The 24,346-nt window shown below is 41.9% G+C and overlaps 2 protein-coding genes across 3 annotated transcripts in view; one reads left to right on the plus strand and one right to left on the minus strand.

Annotated features, from left to right (window-relative positions):
- Positions 1 to 449: 449 nt before the first annotated feature.
- On the plus strand, positions 450 to 23,187 carry Lrrc34 (leucine rich repeat containing 34). The gene is made up of 10 exons (XM_041659007.1): positions 450 to 559; positions 1,756 to 1,877; positions 1,977 to 2,041; positions 2,794 to 2,877; positions 10,898 to 11,026; positions 13,734 to 13,829; positions 18,303 to 18,457; positions 19,016 to 19,171; positions 19,960 to 20,086; positions 22,984 to 23,187. Exons 1-10 carry the CDS (start codon positions 450 to 452, stop codon positions 23,185 to 23,187), a joined length of 1,248 nt encoding a protein of 415 aa, XP_041514941.1.
- Positions 22,816 to 24,346, minus strand: part of Mynn (myoneurin) — a 28,854-nt gene continuing 27,323 nt past the window's right edge. For both annotated transcript variants that reach the window (XR_005974919.1, XR_005974920.1), the window contains one exon: positions 22,816 to 23,181. The gene's annotated coding sequence lies outside the window, so the exon portion shown is untranslated. The remainder of the gene's footprint in view (positions 23,182 to 24,346) is intronic.

Raw genomic sequence — 24,346 nt, forward strand, 5'->3', positions numbered from 1 at the left:
AACTAACTCGTGGTAGAGTGTAGTTCCCCCCACCCCCGAGCTCCTTTTCAGCTAGGGTTCTGACTGGAGCTATAATTTGCCCATACCTCCTTTCAGACACCACAGTCTCCCCTCCTCTGGTGCATAGTCTGCCCCCGTTTCAGATAACCACAACTCCCCCCGCCCCCGGTCTGGTACACAGTCTGCCCACCCCCCTCAGATAGTCACAGTCTCCCTGCCTCTGGTGCTTAGTCTGCCCCCACTCATAACCACCGCCTTCCCACTCTCTGGTGGATTTATAGCCTGTTTGGTCCCCTCCCTCCATTCTAAGTTCTCTCTCTTTCTTCCTCATCCTCACTACACACACACACACACACACACACTCCTTTGAAAGAAACTCAGTTGTTAAAACTTTGGGAATAACTGATCTGTGATGATGAAGCATTGATGTTTCCAGTGCTCCAGAGTCTATGGCTAACCTCCAGGAACAGTACCATCACTTTTGTTCAGAAAACTTACGGAACCCTAACCCTTTTATACTGGATATACTCCAAAAACTGGATGAAGAAATTAAAAAGGGGTAAGGAAGATCAATCTTCAGCTGTATCAAAAGTACTCACGTACCCTCCTGTCTGTGAAATCCAGTGGCTTCATTCCCATTTGAAGATAGCTTGGTAACGTAGACATAGCTTTTGATTTAGGGACCTCGGTAGACGTGTAAGGCTTTGAAATCCCAGGTGCAATATCTGACGTTGGGGAGAGCACTGGACCAGGAGCCCTCAAGCCAGAGCCCCCGTAGTTAGTTATCTTGGTTCCTGTGGCTGGGAGAACTCAGGCAGATCCTTTGTTCTAATTGATGCTCTTGTTTCTAACTTGACACATTAGATTTACCTGGAAAGAGATGCCACAATTGAGAAAATGCCCCCACCAGATTGCCTGTATCAAAGCCAGGGGGGGAATTTTCTTGATTAGTAGTGAATGTAGAAGGGCTCAGCCCACTGGGAGCGGTGCCAGCCCTGGGCATGCAGTCTTGAGTGGTCTAAGAAAACTGGCTGAACAAGAGCTGGGCTTAAAAACAAACGCTCCACCTCTGGCTTCTGTCTGCTCTTGACTGTGGCTATGATGTAACCAGCTGCTTAAGGCTCCTTCCACTGCAAATTCTCTTCAAGGGTAGATGACTTGGAATCAAATGCTGAAACCAACACATTCTCCCTTAAATTTCTTTCTCTGGCCCCCACTTCTTTCCCTTTTTTTTTTGTTTCTTTGTTTTGTTTTGTTTTGAGTAAGGGTTTCTCTGTGTAGCTCTAGATGTCCTGGAACTTGCTCTATAGAAGAGGCTGACCCCAAATCACAGAGATCTGCCAACCTCTACCTTTGGAGTGCTGGATTAAGTGCACCAGCTGGGGCAGTAGTGGCGCAAACCTTTAACCCCAGCTCTCAGGATGCAGTGGCAGGAGCCTGTGAGTTAGATGCCAGACTGGAGAGCCAGGGCTACACAAAGAACCCCTGTTTCGAAAAGCCAAAAAAAAAAAAAAAAGTGTTCACCAACAGAGCCTGGGTCTTAAATTTCTTTTTGCGGGAATGTTTTATTACAAAAGAAATAAAAAGCTGGACAGTGGGGTGTATGTGAGAAATTAAATGGTGGGGAATTTAGCTATGTTAAACTGATTTCTGACTTTCTGTGATACTACTTTTCGCATGTGACGGGTTTTTAACTCTTGTCTCATTGTCAACATTGTCTCCTCCTCACTTTTTCTGTCTTTCTTATTTTGGCAGACCAGAGGAAGGAATCACATTAAATATTGCTGGTAATAACCGCTTAGTCCCAACACAAAGAATGACAGGTGAAGATTTTTGGCTTCTTTCCAAAGTTTTAGGTAACCTGACGTGTATCACTGGTACGTATGCGTAAGAATGAACAGCATCTGCTTTTCATTTTCCTGATTTGAAGCATTCTTCGTAAGGAACACCGGTTTCTGTTCCCCCGTGTGTTTCAGGCCTGGATGTGAAATATAACCTCATAGGTGATGTCGGTGCCTACTACGCTGCAAAACTGCTTCAGGTATTACATTGCCACCAAACAGCCCTCATCCGCCATTCTGCTGAGAGGAACCCATGTAGACAATGGTACACAGGCAAACACTAAGCATGGAAACACAAGGATGCTAAGTCTCAGGTGTATGTCTAATTCTCAGAATGCATGGAAATCCACCTGTGTTTGCGCTCAGGAGAGCTGAGGCCTGGAGCTCCTGAGTTGTCTTTTGCAAACCTGTATGTACACCCTGGTTAAATACTCAAAGATGTCCATACGTTCAGTTGTTGGGGAAACTAAACCGAGTCTTTTCCTTTCGATGATATTGCAATTGCAGTGTTTGAAAGACGAGAGTTACAGAGAAACCCTGTCTCAAAAAACCAAAAAGGAAAAAAAAAAAAAGACAAGAGTGACTTCCTTTTGATTTTCTCCTTAAATAGTGATTGCCTTTGCTGGAATTCTGTTAGATTTTATATGGAGATATTTATTTATTTATTTATTTATTTATTTATTCATTCATTTATTTATTTATTATGTATACAATATTCTGTCTGTATGTCTGCAGGCCAGAAGAGGGCGCCAGACCTCTTCACAGATGGTTGTGAGCCACCATGTGGTTGCCGGGAATTGAACTCAGGACCTTTGGAAGAACAGGCAATGCTCTTAACCACTGAGCCATCTCTCCAGCCCCCTATGGAGATATTTTTAATTAAATAAATTGTGTGCATAGATGAATTGATTTCCAGTAATAAAAATGTAATAGCTCCTTTCTCTTCTTCTAGAAACAGCCAAGTATCACTTACTTAAACCTCATGTTTAATGATATTGGACCTGAAGGTGGAGAATTGATTGCTAAAGCACTACATGTAAGCATTTATATACCGCAGAGTTGTATTTGATCTGTGAATTTTAACTTCTTGTAGTTTAGAAACAGCATAACCAAAGTTAATGTGAGCTTTATGTTATTTCAGTTTTGGGTGGAGGTTTGTGACTGTGTACGTGCGTGTGCAGGCATGTGTGTATGCGTGCGTGTGAGCATGTGTGTATGTGTGTGTCTGTAGATGGGTGTTTTGCCTGCATACATGTCTCTGCACCACATGCATTCCTAGTATTTGCAGAACCCAGAAGAGGAAGTCAGATGCCCAGGAACTAGAGTTACATATGGTTGTGAGATGCCCATGGGTGCTTGGAATAGATCCTGAGTCCTCTGGAAGAGCATTTTTTTTTCACCTGATGAGCCATCTCTCCAGTCCCAAAAATTTATTTATTTATTATGTGTATGAGCCTGCATATATGTGTATACAGTGCCTGCAGAGGTCAGAAGAGGGCATTTGATCTCCTGGAACTGGAGTGGCAGGTGACTGTTACCATCATGTGAGTGCTGGGAACCAAGCCCAGGTCTTTTGTAAGAGCAGTGATAGCCCTTAACCATGGAGACAGTTCTTTAGTTCCTTAAATATATAGTTTTAGTGTAGTTCAGTTTATAAAAGTGTGGCTCTTACTTAAGAGCTTTGGACTCATTAAAAAATTACTAAACAGGGTAAAGGCTCAGTGGTTAGGAGCATTGGCTGCTCTTCCAGAGGTCCTGAGTTCAATTCCCAACAACATGGTGGCTCATAATCATCCTTAATGAGATCTGGTGCCCTCTTCTGGTGTGCAGATCGTTCTGTGGGGCTTCTGGGCTGTGCATGCAGGTATGAGAGGTGGAGTCTAAGTGATAATGGAAAGTTAGGGTGCTGGGCACGTTAGAAACATGGGATGTTTACTGAGGGAAGCTGCAGGCAGCAAGAGGAGCCAGCTCTTGAAAGAGGCCATAATTGGCCACAGAGAACAGAGCTGGAAGGGCAGAGACCTAACCCTAGTGGAGACCAGATGCTGGACATGCAGCCCCAGGTTGGATCTTGCTGTCGTCTGTCTGCTCCTTCAATGTCCTCTTATTCCTCTCTGTTGGAATGGGAATGGATACTGGAAGTGTGCAACTTCTTTTCTCATTTTACAGGGGCTCACAGTTGAGAGTACCTCGAGTGTCAGAGCAGATTTTTGATCTTGGACTTTAGTATGAAGTGGGAACTGCTAAGACGTAGGGGGAACTTAGAAATGAGATCACTGCGTGATGCTTACGAGATGGCCATGTGCCTCTGAGAAACGGTGATGGTGTCGCTTATAAGTGATGTGGTTAGGTTTCAAGTTGACAAAGAGTAGATTTATGTTTAAAGGTCACTGTCAACCTGACTGGACTTAGGATCACACAGGAGACATACCTCTGAGGAGTCTGTAGTAAATGCAGGAGGCACCATTCCATAGCTATGGGATGTAGAGCGGATAAACTATGGAAAATGGGAAAGTCTGATGAGCCCCAGCATCCATCTCGCCTTGCCTACTGAGTGTGGTTGCAATGTGACCATCCACGTCACTCTCTTGCTATGATAAACTCCATCTCCAAACTTAACTGCAAGCCTTTTCTTCCTTAAAAAAATTAACAAAATCGATTGCAATGTAATTTGTATACACAAAGCATAACTCTTCCAAAGTTTTCAACTCCAGGAAAGTGTATTTTGAGAGACTGGGAATGGTGGTACACAGAGGCAGGAGGATTTCTGTGACTTTGAGGCTGGTGTGGTTTACATAAGGAGTCAGGCCAGCCAGGGTTACATAGTGAGACCCTGTATACAAATGTTTATTTATAGAGTTGTGTAACCACCACCATTATTTTTAGAATATTTTTATGTGTGTGTATATGTATGTGATCACTCAGGGAGGGGTTTACAGGCATATGTGGGTGCTTGTGCCTGTGTTCTTGCATATGAAAGTCAGAACAGAAAGTCCAGTGTCTTCCTTTATGACCCCCGACATTATTGCCATAATAAACTTCTCAGAAAGAGGGAAGCCTTCCATTTAGATTAGGCTGGCTAGCCACTGAACACTCAGGTGTCTCTGCTCCTCTGTGTAGGAGTATAGTAGGGAGGCCACTTGTTTGCTTCCTGTCCGTCCAGACTCCCAAATAACCACACAAAAACTGTATTGATTAAATCACTGCTTGGCCCGTTAGCTCTAGCCTCTTGTTGGCTAACTCTTTCATCTTAATTTTACCCATTTCTATTAATCTGTGCATTGCCACAAGGCTGTGGCTTACCGGGTAAAATTCCAGCATCTAGCTCTGGCAGGGCTACATGGCTTCTCTCTGACTCTGCCTTCCTTCTTCCTACCAGCATTCAGTTGAGTTTTCCCTGCCTAGCTCTGTTCTGCCCTGACAAAGGTTCAAAGCAGTTTCTTTATTAGCCAATGGTAATCACAGCATACAGAGGGGAGTCCCACATCACTGGAGTTCCAGGCATGTGCAGCCATGCTTGACTTTTTATTTGCGTGCTGGGGATTTGAACTCAAGTGCTCGCCTTTGCAGGGCAGTGCTTTTCCCTACCAAGAAGCTATATTTAGGACATTCTTATAACCTCCACAGAAAACCCTTCTACTCCCAGCCTTTGTAGCCACTAATCATATACATATATGATTATTTCATATAAATAGAATCATATATGATATGACTTAATATTTTTGAGGTTCATTGATGTTGTAACACAGTTTGTCTGTATGCATGTCTGTGCACCACACGCTTGCCTGGTGTACTGGGAGGCCAGAAGAAGGTGTCAGCGTCCCTGGAACTGGAGTTATGGATGGTTGTGAACTGCTATTTGGGTAATCAAACTTAGATCCTCTGGAAGAGCAAGCCAGAGTCTTAACTGCTGGGTCATCTCTCCAACCCCAAAACATATTTTTTATTGTTCAGTAATATTCCATTTTGTGGGTATATCACATTGTGTTCATCAGTTGATAGACATTTGAGTTTTTACTTTTAGCTATTATGAATAATGTTATTTTGCACCTTCATGTTTCTATGTAGGCAATTATTTTTAATTGGTGGAGGGTATATATAGAAGTACTTTATTGTCAGGACTGCCACCCCCCAAATAATGACACAGAGACTTATTGTTAATTATGAAAGCTTGACCTTAGCTTAGACTTTTTCTCAACTAACTCTTGTAGCTTAAAATAACCCATAATTTTTGATCTATGTTCTGCCACCTGACTTGGTTACCTCTCCTCAGTATGGCATATCCGATTTGCTCTGAGATTGCTGGCAAAATGCCATCTTTCTTTTTCCCAGAGTTCTCTCTCTGCCTGGAAGTCCCACCTATTCTCTTCTGCCTAGCTATTGACTGTTCAGCATCCTGTTACACCAATCACAGCAACACTTTTTCACACAGTGTACAAATACCTAGGAGTGGAATTGCTGGGCCATGTGATAGTTCTGTAAAAATATATTAAGGAACTGCCTAATTGTTTTCCAAAGTAGTCGCACCTTTTAGCCATCTTAGTCCCGACCATCTGCGTGTGTGTGAGGAGCCCCCAATGACTGATGTTAACACCTTCCCATGGTTCTCATGTGTTCTTCCTCGGGAGGCGCTTTTGTTCAAATCGTTTGCCGCCTTCCAGAGCCTGGATTTTGTCCATTGTGAGATGCTATCACCATTTGCTCAGGTTAATCTTGAACCTCTGCCCACGTGATCCTTTGGCTTCAGGTGTCTGAGCACACGGGCTACAGTGGTGCACCCTGTAACTGGCAGGCAGTCTTTTGGAGTTGTAAGTGTTCTTTATATATTCCAGAGGGGGAAAAAAACATCAGATTTATGATTGATAATATTTTCCCTCACTTTCTTGATGCTCTTTTAAACAAAATGTTTTGTCTCAACAAGGTTCACATTTATTTAGTTGGTAGGATTATTATACCTTAATCTAAGTGTTCTATCTAAAGCAGCTTTGGCTAACCAAAAGTTGCAAGGATTTACATGCCTGTTTGATTCTTAGAGTTTTCTTTCATTCACCCATCATGACTTAATTTTTGTATATAGTGAGCAGTAGGAGTCTAACTTTATTCTTTATATGTAAATATTTTGTTATCACACAGACACACATTAAAAACTATTCCTTCTTCCATTCAATTGTTTTGGCATCTTTTTCAAAACATCATTTGGGAAAGAAAGCAAGAAGGGGAATCAATATAACTATACCATAATCTCAACAAATAAAAAATAAATTTAAACAATGGTTGAGCATCCATGTGAGGCTTGTTTTTATAGTGCTCTCAGGCTCTGAGAATCCACTCTCTGTCTCTACTCTAATACCATGCTATCTTGTTTCTAAATTATAGCTTTTTATTTTTTTTTTATTTTTTTTTAAATATTTATTTATTTATTATGTATACAACATTCTGATATTGTGTGTATGCCTGCAGGCCAGAAGAGGGCACCAGACCCCATTACAGATGGTTGTGAGCCACCATGTGGTTGCTGGGAATTGGACTCAGGACCTTTGGAAGAGCAGGCAATGCTCTTAACCTCTGAGCCATCTCTCCAGCCCCCAATTATAGCTTTTTAAAATGAAGATAGGAGTCATAGATCTGTAACAATTTTTCAAGATTATATTGATTCTTCTGGGTCAGTTGCATTTCCATACAAATTTTAAGAGCACTTTGTCAATTTCAAGAAGAAAAGCAGCTGGGGTTTTGATTAGTTAGGTCTGTAAATAGTTTGGGGAATCCTGTCAGTTTAATAATGCCAACTATTCCAGTCCACGAACATGAGATATTCTGACTACTTGGCTCTTTATCTCCTTTGAAATGTATAGTGGTTTACATCCTTCAGTATGCAAGTCTTGTCCTTGTTTTGTTAACTATATCCATTATATTTTATGCAGTTTGATTCTACTAAAACGGGACAATTTCATTTGGCCTAGAACTGTTGTAAGGAACTGCTTGTTCAGTTGCCAGCTGCCCTGCTAGCTTGGCCCCAAAATAATCACACAGGAGCTATATTAATTAAAGCACTGCTTGGCCCATTTGCTCTAGCTTCTTATTGGCTAACTTTTATATTAATTTAACCCATTTCTATTAATCTGTATATCACCATGTGGCAGTGGTTTACCTGCAAAGATTCAGCATGTCTGACTCTGGCGGCTCCACGGTGTCTGTCTTTTACTCCCCGCTTCTTCCTCCCAGCAGTCAGTTTAGTTTTCTCTGCCTAGCTCTGTTCCCCTACAGCTCTGCTATAGGCCCAAAGCAGTTCCTTTATTAACCAATGAAGCAACACATAGACAGAAGGACCTCCTACACCACAGAACTGTATAGGCTAAGCTGGTCTCAAACTCAGAGATATGCCTGCCTCTGCTTCCTGAGTGCTGGGATTAAGGATGCTTATTACCACACTTGGCTTGGAATTCTTTTCTTTTCTATTTTTTTAGTTTTAATTATTTTTTAAATTTTTTATTGGTTTTATTGAGCTATATATTTTTCTCTACTACCTCCTCTTTTTCTCCCCTCCTCTTCAGCCCTCTCCCATGGTCCCCATGCTCCCAGGAATTATTTTCTTAACATTACTTGGGGTCATTCTTTTCTAGAATAGAGAAATAGAATTGATTTTAGGTAAGTCTTGCATTTTGCTCTCCCTGGACTTATCAGTTTGAACAGCTTTTTGGGGTGGACCACTTAGGACTTTCCGTGTATGGTGTGAGACCATGTGGATCCTTTCCTTACTTACAGCCTCTGGATTTAATTTTGGTGGTTCCCATGTGCCTAAGAACATTCATTTTTTCCCCAGACTTTCCAATTTGTTGGAATATGCTTTCAACATATTCCTTAAGAATCTTAGATTTCATCTTGTTGTAACAAACCTTTTCCATCACTAACTTCATAGAGTCTTTCTTCTCGTTAGTCTGGCTAAGAGTTTGTTCCTCTTGTTTAACTTTTCAAAGAATCAACTTTTTGTTTAGTGGAGTCTATGGATTATCCTCTTAGTATCCATTTTATCACTTTTGGATTTGGGTTGTTCTTGCTTTTTCGTGTGTGTGTGTGTGTGTGTGTGTGTGTGTGTGTGTGTGTGTATGGAGGCCAGAGGTTGATGTTATGTCTTCCTCTATCACTGGCCACCTTTTTTTTTTTTTTTGGTTTTTCGAGACAGGGTTTCTCTGTGGTTTTGGAGCCTGTCCTGGAACTAGCTCTTGTAGACCAGGCTGGTCTCGAACTCACAGAGATCCGCCTGCCTCTGCCTCCCGAGTGCTGGGATTAAAGGCGTGCGCCACCACCGCCCGGCTGGCCACCTTATTTTTTGAGATAGGTTTTCTGAGCCTAGAGCTCATTGTATTTGGGCCTTCCACTTTACGTCCAGTAGTGTTTGTTATACAATATATTTGAATCACTGTATCTTCTTGGTAGAGTGTTCCCTTTATGATTATGCGGGGTCTCTGTCTTCTAAGTTTGGCCTGAAGGCCACTGTTTCTGACATTGTTTTCAGTGTATACTTGCTTCTTAGATGGTGTTCAGTCTTGTGCCATTGCTAACGAGGTGAGCTACTTTCAGACAACAGTTGGATTTTTGCTTTTAAGTTTTATTTGTTTTTATTTTGTTTTATTTTTTCCTGCATTTGCTGCTCTTGCATGAAACCTGGATTCTGTTCCCAGCACCAACATAGCAACTCATAACTGACTTTAACTCTAGTTCCACGGGATCCAACATCCTTCATTGGTCTCCATGGGCACCAGGCACATACATGGTGCAAGTACATACATGCAGGCAAACACCCATACACACAATATGAAAATGGGAGTTGGGGATATATCTCAATGGCAGAACATTTGCCAAACAGCAGTTCTCAACCTTCCTAGTGCTGTGACCCTTTAATACTCCATGGCATGGGGACCCCAACCATATACTTATTTTGTTGCTGCTTCATAACTGTAATTTTGTTACTGTTATGAATCACAATGTAAACATCAGGTATGCAGGATATCTGATATGTGAACCCTGTGAAAGGGTCTTCTACTCTCGACTCACAAGTTGAGAACGACTGGCCTGGCACATGTGAGGCACTGGTTTCGATCCTCAACACACAGACACACACACTTACACACACACACACACACACACACACACACACACACACACAGATACCCAGACACACACACAGACACACAGACACATGCACACACACACACACACACACACACACAGATACCCAGACACACACACAGACACACAGACACACACACTTACACACACACACACACAGAGATACCCAGACACACACACAGACACACAGACACACAGACACATGCACATACACACACACACAAAGATACCCAGACACACACACAGACACATACACACACAGACACACACACACACGGACACACAGATGCACAGACAGATACACACAGACACACACACTTACACACACACACACAGATACCCAGACACACACACACACAGATACCCAGACACACACACAGACACATGCACATACACACACACACAAAGATACCCAGACACACACACAGACACATACACACACAGACACACACACACACGGACACACAGATGCACAGACAGATACACACAGACACACACAAGTAATGTGGGACATGGGGAAGGACAGCTGGATACAGGGCAGCTTTCAAGGGATGATGGGAAGTGTCCGGGAAGTAGTTAGAGGCTGGCTGCGCAGCCTGGTGACTGAACACTGTAGAACACTGTAGAACAGCCAGTTCTCGCCATGTGAATTTCAGCTCGGGAATACGCTTTTCTTATGAAACAGACCTACAGAGTTTCCATAAAAGCTCTTTAAAATCTCCCATTTCCTGGGTGTTTGTTGCTTGGTCATCTTTTAAAAAATATTCAGCTATTATGAGAAATTAAATGTTACTTTTTCAGAATATATCTTACTCTTTCTCTATAAAAATGAATTTGCAGATAGTAATACGACCTCCTGACTCATTTAATTGAGAATTTTGTGGATTCAAATTTAAGCAACTAAGTTTTGATTGTTTTTTTTTCCCCAGAAAAACAAAACTCTCAAATACTTGAGAATGACGGGAAATAAGATTGAAAATACGGGTGGCATGTTTTTTGCTGCCATGCTGCAGATTAACTCGTCCCTGGAGAAACTGGACCTGGGCGACTGTGACCTGGTGAGCCAGTTCATGCCGTGGGTTCTTCTCCCAGGGGAACAGCACAAGAAGCTAGAGGATGGGTTTCTTCTGGTTTGTTCCTGAGCAAAGGTCTCACCATGTAGCCCAAGCCAGCTTGAATTCAGAGTTCTCCTGTCCCTGTTTCCTAAGTGCTGGAACTGTATGCATATACTGCTACCCTGACAAGATATTTATCAATGGTTACTCTACCCCGTGGGAAATGTGGTTTTCCATTCACACGGTGATGTGGACTGTTAATCAGATTATAGGGACTGTAGAGATGGCCCAGCACTTAGAAGCGTGTACTGCTCTTACAGAGGACTGTTCCAAGCACCCATGTGGCAGCTCTCAACCATCAATAACTCCAGTTCTAGGGGATCTGGTGCCTACTCTGATACTACATATTCATAATGCACATACATACATGTAGGCAAGACACTTGTACATAAAATAAAGTTTTAAAGATCATATTACAGCAAACACAGAATTGGATAATAAGTAGCATAATAAAGAGATGTCTAAACTCTAAGCATAACTCATCTTAACCTATATGTGACTTACAGAAATAGACAGGCTCACTTACATTCAACAAATACCACTCCATTGGTATTAATATAAATTTCCTCTGACAGAAACTATTTCACAATGAGTACATTGTCCTGGGAAAGCTGTGTTGAGGCTAAAAGCTGCTCTGGAGGCTTCATCCACCAGATAATAAGACCTGCATTTTTTGCATGCCTTCAAATTCTAAATTGCACTTTTCTTGATCGTGCTTTCAGATCTTGAGACCTTTAAAACTGTTGTATGACCTACGATCAATGCACATCAGCAGGACACAAAATCTGCAATGGGTTGGAAGGATTTTTTTTTAAAAAAAAAAAAAGGTTTTTATTTATTACGTATACAGTGTTCTGTCTGCATATATGCCTACTCGCCAGAGAGAGCACCAGATCTCATTACATATGGTTGTGAGCCACCATGCGGTTGCTGGGAATTGAACTCAGGACCTCAGGAAGAGCAGTCAGTGCTTTTAACCTCTGAGCCATCTCTCAAGCCCCCTTTTTGTGGTTTTTCAAGATAGGGTTTCTCTGTAGCTTTGGAGCCTGTCCTGGAACTAGCTCTTGTAGACCAGGCTGGCCTCGAACTCACAGAGATCCACCTGCCTCTGCCTACTGAGTGGAAGGATGTTTTTAAAGGTAAATGTAGCCTGTATAATTCTGGGAAGCAGTGAATCAAGGGTCACTCGTGATACTAAAAGGTTGCAACCGTGAATCTGAGATAGTCTCTGCCCTCATGAGGGTTTGTAGTTTACTCGGGAGAGATGTCAGTCAACAGAGGAAAGTACTTTGAAGGAAACCAGCTACTCCGATGTTGGGGAGGAGGTAATTTTGTTTGATGAGATGGATGTCTGACACCTGAGGAGGTAAGACTTAGGAGTCAGGAAGCCTGGGGTTACAGAATGAATTCAAGACCAGTTTGGACAGCTTCACCAGGCCTTGTCTCAAAATAAAAAAAAATTAAATTAAAAAGGGCCAAGTTTGAGTCCACATGTAGCATGCATAAGAGCTTAGGCTCGGTCCTCAGTACTACAATAAATAAAACCCAAATGAACAGGGTGGAATTAATTAGACAGCAAAACAGTACCAAACTCCTCCCACATTAAACTATGAGAGGTCACAAGGGAGGTGGGTGGGTGAGCAGAGTTAGGAGTGCCCTCAAGAGCAGAAGTTCATGGCAAGGTTGTGGGGGCAGAGAATGGGACGTTGATATAAATGCGAATCATGGGCAGGCTTGAAGCTGAGGGACAATCTGACAGTTTCTCTGAGGAAAGTGGAGGGCAGCAAAGAGAAGCCAGTGGGCCACTGGGAGAGCTGCTGCAGCCGTCCGTGTTTGCGGCAAGGGGTGCTTAGGCAGATGTAGCAGATATTCAGAGATGAGCTGATCGGAGGCTTCTTTTGGAGGCAGGTGTTCAGACTATTGACCAGCTGGATGAGAGGTGGTGAGAGAAAGCTATTTACCAGCATCACAGGCTGTGTGTGTGTGTGGTTGTCCATCACAAAGATGAGAGAAGGCAGGCCCTCCAGTGAGAGAGTTGGAGAGATCTGCAGGAGCTATAAAAAGTGTTTTAATGGGGCTGGAGAGATGGCTCAGAGGTTAAGAGCATTGCCTGCTCTTCCAAAGGTCCTGAGTTCAATTTCCAGCAACCACATGGTAGCTCACAACCATCTGTAATGAGGTCTGGTGCCCTGTTCTGGCCTTCAGGCATACACACAGACAGAACATAGTATACATAATAAATAAACAAATAAACAAATAAATAAATAAATGTGTTTTAATGACCTGCCCAGTTGCACTCACATAATGTACCTGTAAGAATGTAAAAAAAAAAATGCTTGCACAGGATGTACACATATGAGACTTAGCTGCGGTCCACGGGTCTATCTCTTCATTTGTGAGGAGCCTAAAGGACTTAGGAGCAAGCCCAGGGTCACGCTTAGGAAACGGGCACTGAAATGTTAGGAACTTTCCTACGCACGCGGCAGACTTTAGGGTGGGGTGGAGGAATATGGCAACAACTCAGTTCTGAGAAGGGATGTTTTAACTTTTGCACAAACAATTTAATCAGAACTCAGATAGTTATCTTGTGATTGTAATACAGGGAGATTGATACACTGTCAACTTTCTCTATCGATTTGCCTGTTTGTAGGGACTGCAAAGCGTGATAGCATTTACCACAGTGCTGACTCAGAACAAAGTGATCAAGGCGATAAACCTGAACCGACCTATACTGTATGGAGAACAGGTCAGTATTCAAAGTGACGACACTGTGCACCGGACTAAGGTCCAGCTGGGGTTTATGGTGCATGAATACACTGCATTCTTAGAACTTTAATACTTGTAAAAGTATTAAAGGAAAATTACGCCACTTCTTGGTGACTTGCAAGTATTTAGCTGCTGGTACTTAACGCAGCAAGCTTGTGAAACTTAGGTTCTGTGTAAACCTGTGTACGACAGTTAGGTGAAAGAGAGTATGTATGCTTGAAGCCAGGTGGGAAGCCCAGTCTCCACTGTTTTGTCATTTGCTGTATTGATATGGCTCAGCCATTACATCTTGAAACAACGCAAGTGCATGTATAGTTGGCAATTCTGAACTTGATCCCGTCTATAGATTAAGGCTCTTGTTGGAGGAAGATGACAGTGTGGCTGCCTTTCCCCACATCCTTTTGGGTGGGATTCTTCTCCTTAAGGAAATAAGAACTTGGATTGGCAAGACGTTTCAGGGACTAAAAAGTTCCTGCTGCCAAACCTGACGACCTGAGTTGAAGGTCAGGGTAGAAGAACAGAACTGACTCCTGTCTGCTGTCCTCTGACCTCCACATGCACACTGTGACATGTGCATGCACACACATGCTCACCCCCTCTGATAAAATGAAAAATTCAGCCAGGCGGTGGTGGCGCACACCTTTAATCCCAGCACTCAGGAGGCAGAGGCAGGCGGATCTCTGGGAGTTCGAGGCCAGCCTGGTCTACAAGAGCTAGTTCCGGGACAGGCACCAAAGCTACAGAGAAACCCTGTCTCGAAAAAACCAAAAGAAAAAAGAGAAAAAAGAAAAATTCATAAAGAATAAGAACCCTTAAAGCAAAGAAAACTAGCCTACAATTCACAATCCCAGAGAACCTAGACAACAATGAGGACTCTAAGAGAGACATTCATAGAGCTAATCTACATGGGAAGTAGAAAAAGACAAGATCTCCCTAGTAAATTGGGATCATGGGGACCTTGGAGAAGGGTAGAAGGGGAGGAGAAGGAAAGGGAGTGGGGGAAAATATATAGCTCAATAAAAACAAAACAAAACAAAAACAGTAAGAACCCGTTCTTTTACAGGTCTCAACAGAGGACAAAAGAAAGGCCCCGAGCATTTTATCTGGTTCAAACAATGCACTTACAGGCCACTGCTCAAATAAACCTTGAACTTTCAAAGTATCATTCGTAATTTAAAATCACCTATACCATTGTTCCTCCTTTCTGTCACTGAGGATTTAGCACATTTTAAAGTGCTGCTTTTCGTGTTTGGCTCCTGCAAGCACCAGACACACTCATGGTGCGCAGACAGAAGCGGCAAAGCATGTGCACACACAAATAAGTCTAAACAGTTTTTTAAAAAGATGAGGAAAATACTGTGACTTGTTCACAAAGTATGTTACAGGGACTTCTTAACAAAATTGCTTTGCATAAAAACTTAAAATTACCTGGTGTTGATCATCCCTGAGGAGGAAATATGTGTGCACATGCATGCCCTTCGCCTAGTGACATCTAGACTGTAAACTTTAGAACTGAACAGATCTATTCCATAACTTTAAATCACTATGAAAGGATGGAAGGTAGGCAGATAAAGCAGAGCTGAGGGTCTCAAAACAGAGTAAGACAGAAATGTCTGGGTCTTAAGCCATCAAGATGATGATCGGTGACAAAGCCAGGGAAATACTATGGGAATGGGGGAAGGTTTACACAAATAAGATATACAAATTGCTTTGTTGGTTTTCCTCTAAAAATAACTATTATTGTCACTGTAAAACAAATTACCCATCCTCTTTTTCAGTCACTTAGTTACTACTTTTTACAAGTTCCTGCTACTCATCTAAGAAGGTACACATTTCATTTGGAACCTACACATGGTGGTACACATCACAATCCCAGTACTCTTGGGAGGTCGAGGTAGGATGATGAGTTCCCAGGCCAGCCCAGGCTATGCCGTGAGACCTGGTCCACTCCCTTGTGCTCCCCTTAGGCACACACACACAAATACACACACAAACATACACACACAAACATACACACACAAGTACACACATACACGCAAACACACACACATAAGCACACACAAACACACATAAACACACACAAACACACAAGCACACACGCAAACACACAAACGCACATAAGTACACACACAAACACACACAAGATGATCTGAGACAGTAGATGGTTTTATTTTTTTTTAAAAAAAGATGTCAAGTGCAAATATGGCAGAGTGTTTTTTTTTTGTTTGTTTGTTTTTTGTTTTTCGAGACAGGGTTTCTCTGTAGCTTTGGAGCCTGTCCTGGAACTAGCTCTTGTAGACCAGGCTGGTCTCGAACTCACAGAGATCTGCCTGCCTCTGCCTTCTGAGTGCTGGGATTAAAGGCGTGCGCCACCACCGCCCGGCTTGGCAGAGTGTTTTTTGTTGTGTGTGTGTCTGTGGTATGTGATTGTGTGTGTCTGTGGTGTGTGATTGTGTGTGTCTGTGGTATGTGATTGTGTGTGTCTGTGGTATGTGATTGTGTGTCTGTGGTGTGTGATTGTGTGTGTGTCTGTGGTATGTGATTGTGTGTGTCTGTGGTATGTGATTGTGTGTGTCTGTGGTATGTGATTGTGTGTCTGTGGTATGTGATTGTGTGTCTGTGGTATGTGATTGTGTGTGTCTGTGGTGTGTGATTGTGTGTGTCTGTGGTGTGTGATTGTGTGTCTGTGGTATGTGATTGTGTGTGTCTGTGGTGTGTGATTGTGTGTCTGTGGTATGTGATTGTGTGTGTCTGTGGTATGTGATTGTGTGTGTCTGTGGTGTGATTGTGTGTCTGTGGTATGTGATTGTGTGTCTGTGGTATGTGATTGTGTGTATCTGTGGTATGTGATTGTGTGTGTCTGTGGTGTGTGATTGTGTGTGTGTCTGTGGTATGTGATTGTGTGTGTCTGTGGCATGTGATTGTGTGTGTCTGTGGTGTGTGATTGTGTGTGTCTGCGGTATGTGATTGTGTGTCTGTGGCATGTGATTGTGTGTGTCTGTGGTGATTGTGTGTGTCTGTGGTATGTGATTTTATGTCTGTGGTGTGTGATTGTGTGTGTCTGTGGTATGTGATTGTGTATGTCTGTGGTATGTGATTGTATGTGTCTGTGGTGTGTGATTGTGTGTGTCTGTGGTGTGTGATTGTATGTGTCTGTGGTATGTGATTGTGTGTCTGTGGTATGTGATTGTGTGTGTCTGTGGTGTGTGATTGTGTGTGTGGTATGTGATTGTGTGTGTGGTATGTGATTGTGTATGTCTGTGGTATGTGATTGTGTGTCTGTGGTATGTGATTGTGTGTGTCTGTGGTATGTGATTGTGTGTCTGTGGTATGTGATTGTGTGTGTCTGTGGTGTGTGATTGTGTGTGTCTGTGGTATGTGATTGTGTGTGTCTGTGGTGTGTGATTGTGTGTGTGTCTGTGGTATGTGATTGTGTGTCTGTGGTGTGTGATTGTGTGTGTGTCTGTGGTATGTGATTGTGTGTGTCTGTGGTATGTGATTGTGTGTCTGTGGTATGTGATTGTGTGTCTGTGGTATGTGATCGTGTATGTCTGTGGTATGTGATTGTATGTGTCTGTGGTATGTGATTGTGTGTGCCTGTGAGGGTGTGTGCAGATGTCCGAGGAGAATGCCAGAGGTCTTCTTAATTTACTGTCTGCATTATTGCCTTCAGACAGGGCCTCTCACTGAACAAAGCTCACTGTTTGGACATGAGCTCCCATGATCTGCCTGTCTTTACCAGCCAACAATGAGGTCTCAGGAAAACATATGGTCATCCCTGGCTTCTATATGAATACTGGGAATCTCAACTCAGGCCCTTATTACCCAGTGAGCCATATCTCTAGCCCTAAACTAAGAGTCTTAATAGAATTTTTGTTTTGTTTTGTTTTTTTGAGACAGGGTTTCTCCATGTAGCCCTGGCTATTCTGGAACTCACTCTGTAGACCATGCTGGCCTTGAACTCATAGGGATCTGCCTGCCTCTGCCTCTCAAGTGCTGGTACTAAAGGTGTGACCACCACTGCTCAACCTTCCTATTTTTTTTTCTTTATGTTTTTGCTGCTGGTTTGGTTTTGGCTTTTGGAGACAGGGTTTCTCTTTGTAGCCCTAACTGTCCTAGAATTCACTTTGTAGACCAGGCTGACCTTGAACTTACAGAGATCCGCCTGCCTCTGCCTCCTGAGTGCTGGGATTAAAGGCGTGCGCCACCACCACCCGGCCTAGTTTTGCCTTTAATGTAATATTTTTAACAAGCTAATTTAAGGCCAGACGTGGTGGCATACACCTGTAACCACCAGTCCTCAGGAGGCTGGGCAACAGAGCCCTAGCTATATAACGACACCCTGTACCAAGAAACAGAACAAAACAAAATTCTACCTAACTTCAAGAATATATACGCGCTTGAAATGGAAAAGTAATATTTCAAACTCAGAAAAGATCTTACCTATTTTTAGGAGGAGTCTACAGTTCACATGGGCCACATGCTGAAAGAAAATCACGTCCTTGTTGAGCTGCACATGTGTAAACATGACATGAGAAATTTTGGCCTGCAGCAGCTGTGCGGTGCACTGACTCTGAACAGCAGCCTGCGCTACCTTGATGTCAGCTGGTGAGCGTTAATTTACATGATAATGCAAAGATTCAGTCTTGGGGATACTCTACACAAATGTTCATCCATGTTAGACACTGTTTTCAGTGACTATCAATCATAACTGTTGGTCAACTTTTATTGTAGGCTGTATTAGGTTAGCTTCTACTGTAATACATCTGTGATAACTTGATTGCTAGACAGGTGGGAGCATTATTTCATGGAGATTTTTTAAAATGTTGGGATGGTTAATTCTTTTAAAGATTCATTTATTTATTTATTATAGATACAGTGGTCTGCCTGTGTGCATGGCTGCCTGCCAGAAGAGGGCGCCAGATCTCATTACAGATGGTTGTAAACCACCATATGGTTTCAGGGAATTGAACTCATGACCTCTGAATGAGCAGTCAGTGCTCTTAACCTTTGAGCCATTTCTCTGGCCTCTCATGGGGAATTTTTATTTTTCGAAGTTCAGCAAACAGAAAATAAAAAGCTTACTATATGGTCTCAAGTATTTTATGAATATAAGGATACTCCTTTGTGTTTTTAAAATATTCCTAAATATGCTTCCTTCCCCAGCAATAAAATAACTCGCGATGGAATGGTGTATTTGGCCGAGGTACTGAAAAGCAATACTACCCTGGAAGTAATAGATCTTTCTTTTAACAGAATAGAAAACGCAGGTGCAAAGTACCTCAGTGAAACTCTAACTTCCCACAACAGGAGTCTTAAAGCGTTAGTATGGCTTTTATATTTAATCAAAATAAGTAAAAATTCTAAGTAGTATATTTTAAAAATTGGGTGAATCTAATAGGGTAATTGTGTATTCAAACTCATGAGAAAAAAATTTTATTTCTCCTTTTATTTATGCATATGTGTTCTCACATGCACCGAATGTGTACATAGAGGCCCAAGAGGGAATCACAGCCCTGGACCTGGAGTTAAACCTGCTGCGAACTGCCCAAGGCAGATGCTGGGAACAGAGCCTTGGTCCTTTCACAAGCGGCAGATGCTCCGAGCTAAGCCATCTCTCCAGCCCCGAAAACTCTTATTAATCCTGAATTCTAACAAAAAATTCATAAGTATTTAACACAATATTTACATATGTAATGTATTAATGTAGTCAAACATTTACCAAATAGGGGTTGAAGAGATGACTTAGTGCTTAAGAGCACTGGTTAAGGTCCCGAGTTCAGTTCCCAGCAACAGGGTGACTCACAACCATCTGTGAGATCTGGTGCCCTCTTCTGGTGTACAGCCATATATACAAAGCACCCAAATGCATAAATAAAGCTTAATGGGGGGGGGGGGGGGGGCTCAGGCTAATTTCAAAATGTTGGAACCATTCATGGGTCCATGACACATTTAATAGAAAATTGGTTCCCTGGATTAAAGGACCTAAACAGCCAATATTTTGGATGACCACATTAAAACCCGTTAATAAGATGGATTTAAGAAGTGCTGATGCTGACTTAAGATTGTTTGCGGGATTTCAGAATTCCATGATTATTTTCTTTCTACAGATTGTCCGTAGTGAGCAACAAGATAGAAGGCGAAGGGCTCATTGCACTTTCACGGTCGATGAAAACAAACCTCGTATTATCTCATATCTACATTTGGGGGAATAAATTCGACGAGGCTACATGTGTGGTAAGTGTTTTCAGTTCTGACTTTTGTGGGGCTCTCCAATACCTCTAAGTTCCTTTTATACGTGGCTGCAAAGAATGGTGTCACAGTATCCTTTGGGCAATTTTTAACTTAAACCCTAACAAAGTCGCTGCTCAGAAAGATAGCAGATGCTCTGTACAGGTATTAAGGATCACTGAGTCACAGTTTCCAGTTCCTCCAAATGAGAACAGAAATTACACCTGATTTGATGTAGCAAATTTCCTCCTGTGTCAACACAGGAACAGGACACTGTAGAAGCTGTGTAGCGCTTAGTGTTCTGCATGTGAACCCCAAGTCCTTCACACTACTTACCTACGCAGAACCTTCCCTGCGTTTCTGGAATGGCACCTACTTGATCGTGGTGGGTGGACTTTGTGCTCTTTGTTGGTTCTTTGTGTGGTTTAGGTATCAGGGTAAATGTGTCCTTGTAGAAAAGGATTAGACAATGGCCCTTCTATTAGTGAGAAAGAGCACTGGCATTCATTCTTCCTTGAAAGTCTGTGCTGAAGCCCTGGGCTTTGTTGTTGTTGTTAGGGGACATTAAAAAAAAGATTGGTTTATGTATTTTGTGTATAAGGTTGTTTTCTCTGCATGTATGCACACTGGAAGAGGGCGCGGGTTACCATGGGTGGGACTGCAGTTACAGACGGTTGTGAGCCGCCTTGTGTGTGCTGGGAATTGAACTCAGAACATCTAGAAGAGCAGCCAGTGCTCTTAACTGCTGAGCCATCTATCTCTCCAGGTCCAGCTCGGAGACTTAACTACTGCTTCTATTTTACTGGGGGCTATAGGTCTGTTTAAACTGATCTTGATTTAACTTTGGTATATGGTACATATGAAGAAGTTTATCTGCTTCTTTTAAATTTTCCAATTTCCTGGAGCACAGATATTTCAAGTGTGTCCTTATGATTTTCTAAATTTCCTTGGGATCAGTATCTTTTCATCTCTAATTTTATTACTTTGGATCTCCTCTCTCCCCCTTTTAATTAATTTAACAAGGGTTTGTCAGTCTTACTGATTTTCTTAAAGAACCAATTCTGTCTCATTGATTCTTTGTGTTGGTTTTTTGTTTGTTTCTCTTTTATTGATTTCAACCCTGAGTCTATTTCCTGCCACCTAGTCCTTTTGAATGCTATTTTTTTTTCTTTTTGTTCTAGAGCCTTCAGGTGTGCTGTTAAGTTACTAATGAGATTTCTCCAATTTTTTTGATGTAGGCATTTAGTGCTATGAACTTGCCTCTTATAGCCTCTCCTTCATTGTGCTCCATAGATTTGGGTATGGTGTGTTTTCATTTTCATTCAATTCTTTTTTTTTTTTTTTTTTTTTTTTTTAGTTTTTTTCGAGACAGGGTTTCTCTCTGTAGCTTTGGAGCCTGTCCTGGAACTAGCTCTTGTAGACCAGGCTGGCCTCGAACTCACAGAGACTCGCCTGCCTCTGCCTCCCAAGTGCTGGGATTAAAGGCGTGCGCCACCACCGCCCAGCTATTTTCATTCAATTCTAAAAAGTTTTTAATTTCCTTTTTGATTTGTCTTGATCTACTTTTCATTCAGTAGCAAGTTATTCAGTTTTCATGAATTTGCAAACTTTCTGTTGTTGTTGATATAGCAGTAATTCATAGTGGTCCAGCAGGACACAGGATGGTATTTCAAATTTTTTTGTATCTGTTGAGACTCGTGTTGTGTTCGAGTATGTGGTCAGCTTTGGAAAAAGTTCCATGAGCTGCTGAGAATCATGCTCCTTTAGAGACAGAAAGCATAGTGAAAAGAAAAAAAAAAATCTCTCATTTGAAAGAAGAGGAAAATAGCGTAAGATTTGCAGAAGGAATGGCCAAAACTAAAAGTGCCCTGAAACCTACCCATCATCTTCAGAGAAATACTCGTGGCCTTTGGGAGTCCGCACAGCACAAGCTATGTAAACTATGCAGCCAAAAGTAATGAATTTCTGTTGGAGAAAGCAAAACCAAACTTGGAAATCTTTTCATGTCAAAATTTCTCCCATTTTTCTACAGTGGCAACTTTATTGACAAAACAGCTCATAAGAGTGTATGATGCAATTAAGACCAAGAAGCCATAGGGACACACAAAGAAAACTCTACAATAATTCTTTTATTGTAGGTCACATCTAATACTATGGAGTTGTCTTTTCTTAAAACTAAACTTCCATATTGACTTCGGGGGACTCATCTGAACTGAACTCCATATGGGGTTGTTTATTTATTTATTGTTTGTTTGTTTATTCTGAGGTGTGAGGTCCTACTAATCATCAGATTTATTTGAGGAAGACAAGATTTTGCTATGCAATCAGCTGGGCTTGAACTCAGCCATCCTCCTGCCTCAGCTTCTGCAGAGCTGAGAATACAGGCATGTGCCAGCATATGGGGCTCGCCACTTTGCCTACCACCACCTCTTAAGGGTACAAGAAAAATGTGACCACGGATCACAAAATTACCATTACAGGGAATTAACTAAGATTCACAAGGACTTGCGTATGAAAGAATGCCTTATATGGTAAAACTGAGAAGTCAGTTTTATAACATTATGCTTTCATTATGTATAAATAATACAACTTACTTATATCAAGAACAATACTGAAATTGAGAAATGTTATTAAGAATATTTTATTTATTATTTTTTGGTTTTTTTGAGACAGGGTTTCTCTGTAGCTTTGAAGCCTGTCCTGGAACTCACTTTGTAGACCAGGCTGGCCTTGAACTGCCTCTGCCTCCTGAGGGCTGGAATTAAAGGCGTGCGCCACCACTGCCCAGCAAAGAATTTTTATTTTAATCTACAAAATAGCACAGCTAAATTGATTACGTGTTTACACAAGCACTGTAAACTGAACAAATGATATTACTAATGACAGTTTTCTACAAATCCTAGGCGTATTCAGATTTGCTGGAGAGTGGCCGGCTAAAGCCAGACAGTACAGATGTGGAGCCATACGTGGTGGATGGACGTGTCTACCTCGCAGAGGTCTCCAATGGCCTTAAAAGGCATTACTACTGGTCACCAACTTACGGCAATGCTTACGACCACTCGTCTAACGCAGGCTTTGCTCTTGTTCCAGTTGGGCAACATCTATAAGAAACAAGCGTGAAAATCGTTCTCATACACTTGCCTCATCATTTTGAGAGACTAATATTTTATAGTCTATTTTTTCTTCTATAAATTAGAACAAGTTATTTTTATCAAATTTGTTAAACTCTGTGTACTTGCCCCTTGTTGAGAAAAAACTGATTCTTAATATAGAGACTAAACAATCAATCCAAAGAAACCATAGAGCTATTCTAATTCTTTTTATAATGAAAAACAAGTAACAAACACACACAATAAAACACAGACAATAGAATAATAAGCAAAGATCACTAAAGACATCTTAACCAAACTGTATGGCAGAAAAGATGCAGCTCAGAAACTCCCAGTGGATTTCAGGAGATTCCCAAGTTCAAAGTTCAAAAGTATTCCACATAGACTGTTAGGCATTGCAGACAGGTGTCAATACCAATAAAACAAGAAAATAGAAAGCTTCCTTGCAAAGACAGTGGCTATCCTGGGTTTATACTCCCTTTCTGTTCACTATTAGTGCAATCCACTGTTATCAGTGTTAACTGTAACCCATCCTACTGCCCTGGAGAAGCATTCCATCATATGCCGAGTGAGGGTCTACTGAGTCAGTCAAGAGATGGCCTTTCAGGGTTAGATACTCAAATCCCTTAGCAATGCAGTTTGCTTTCTCAGGTCTCGGTCTACTCCTAGGTGCTACAGTAGGGCTCTCAGGAGATGGGTATAGAAGATGACCAACCTGCATTTGGACCTATATTGAGCTACCAAAGATGGCATCTTAATGAGCAAGCCACACTTCACTGGAGTGAGGCCAGCTCAGCAGACATCTACTGGTTCTGGGAAGGAACCAGTTATTTATTTTTTTTTTTTTAGGAAAGTTTTGATGCAATTTTATATGTTATTTGTTGGTTCCCGGCTGCCCAGACCCAAAATAATCACACAAAAACTGTATTAATTAAATCAATTCTTGGCCCATTAGCTCTAGCTTCTTATTGAGTAACTCTTACATCCCATTTCTATTAATCTGTATATCACCATGAGGTTGTGGGCCTATCAGCACGTCTATCTCTGGTGGCAGCTCCATGGCATCTCTCACTCCGCCCTTCTTCCTCCCAGCATTCAGCTTAGTTTTTCCCGCCTAGCTAAATTCTGCCTTTCTATAGGTCCAAAGCAGTTTCTT

Source organism: Microtus oregoni, unplaced genomic scaffold (genome assembly GCF_018167655.1).
Source record: "Microtus oregoni isolate MIOR12 unplaced genomic scaffold, Mior012 000010F_ref0000083, whole genome shotgun sequence".
Classification (NCBI taxonomy): domain Eukaryota; kingdom Metazoa; phylum Chordata; class Mammalia; order Rodentia; family Cricetidae; genus Microtus; species Microtus oregoni.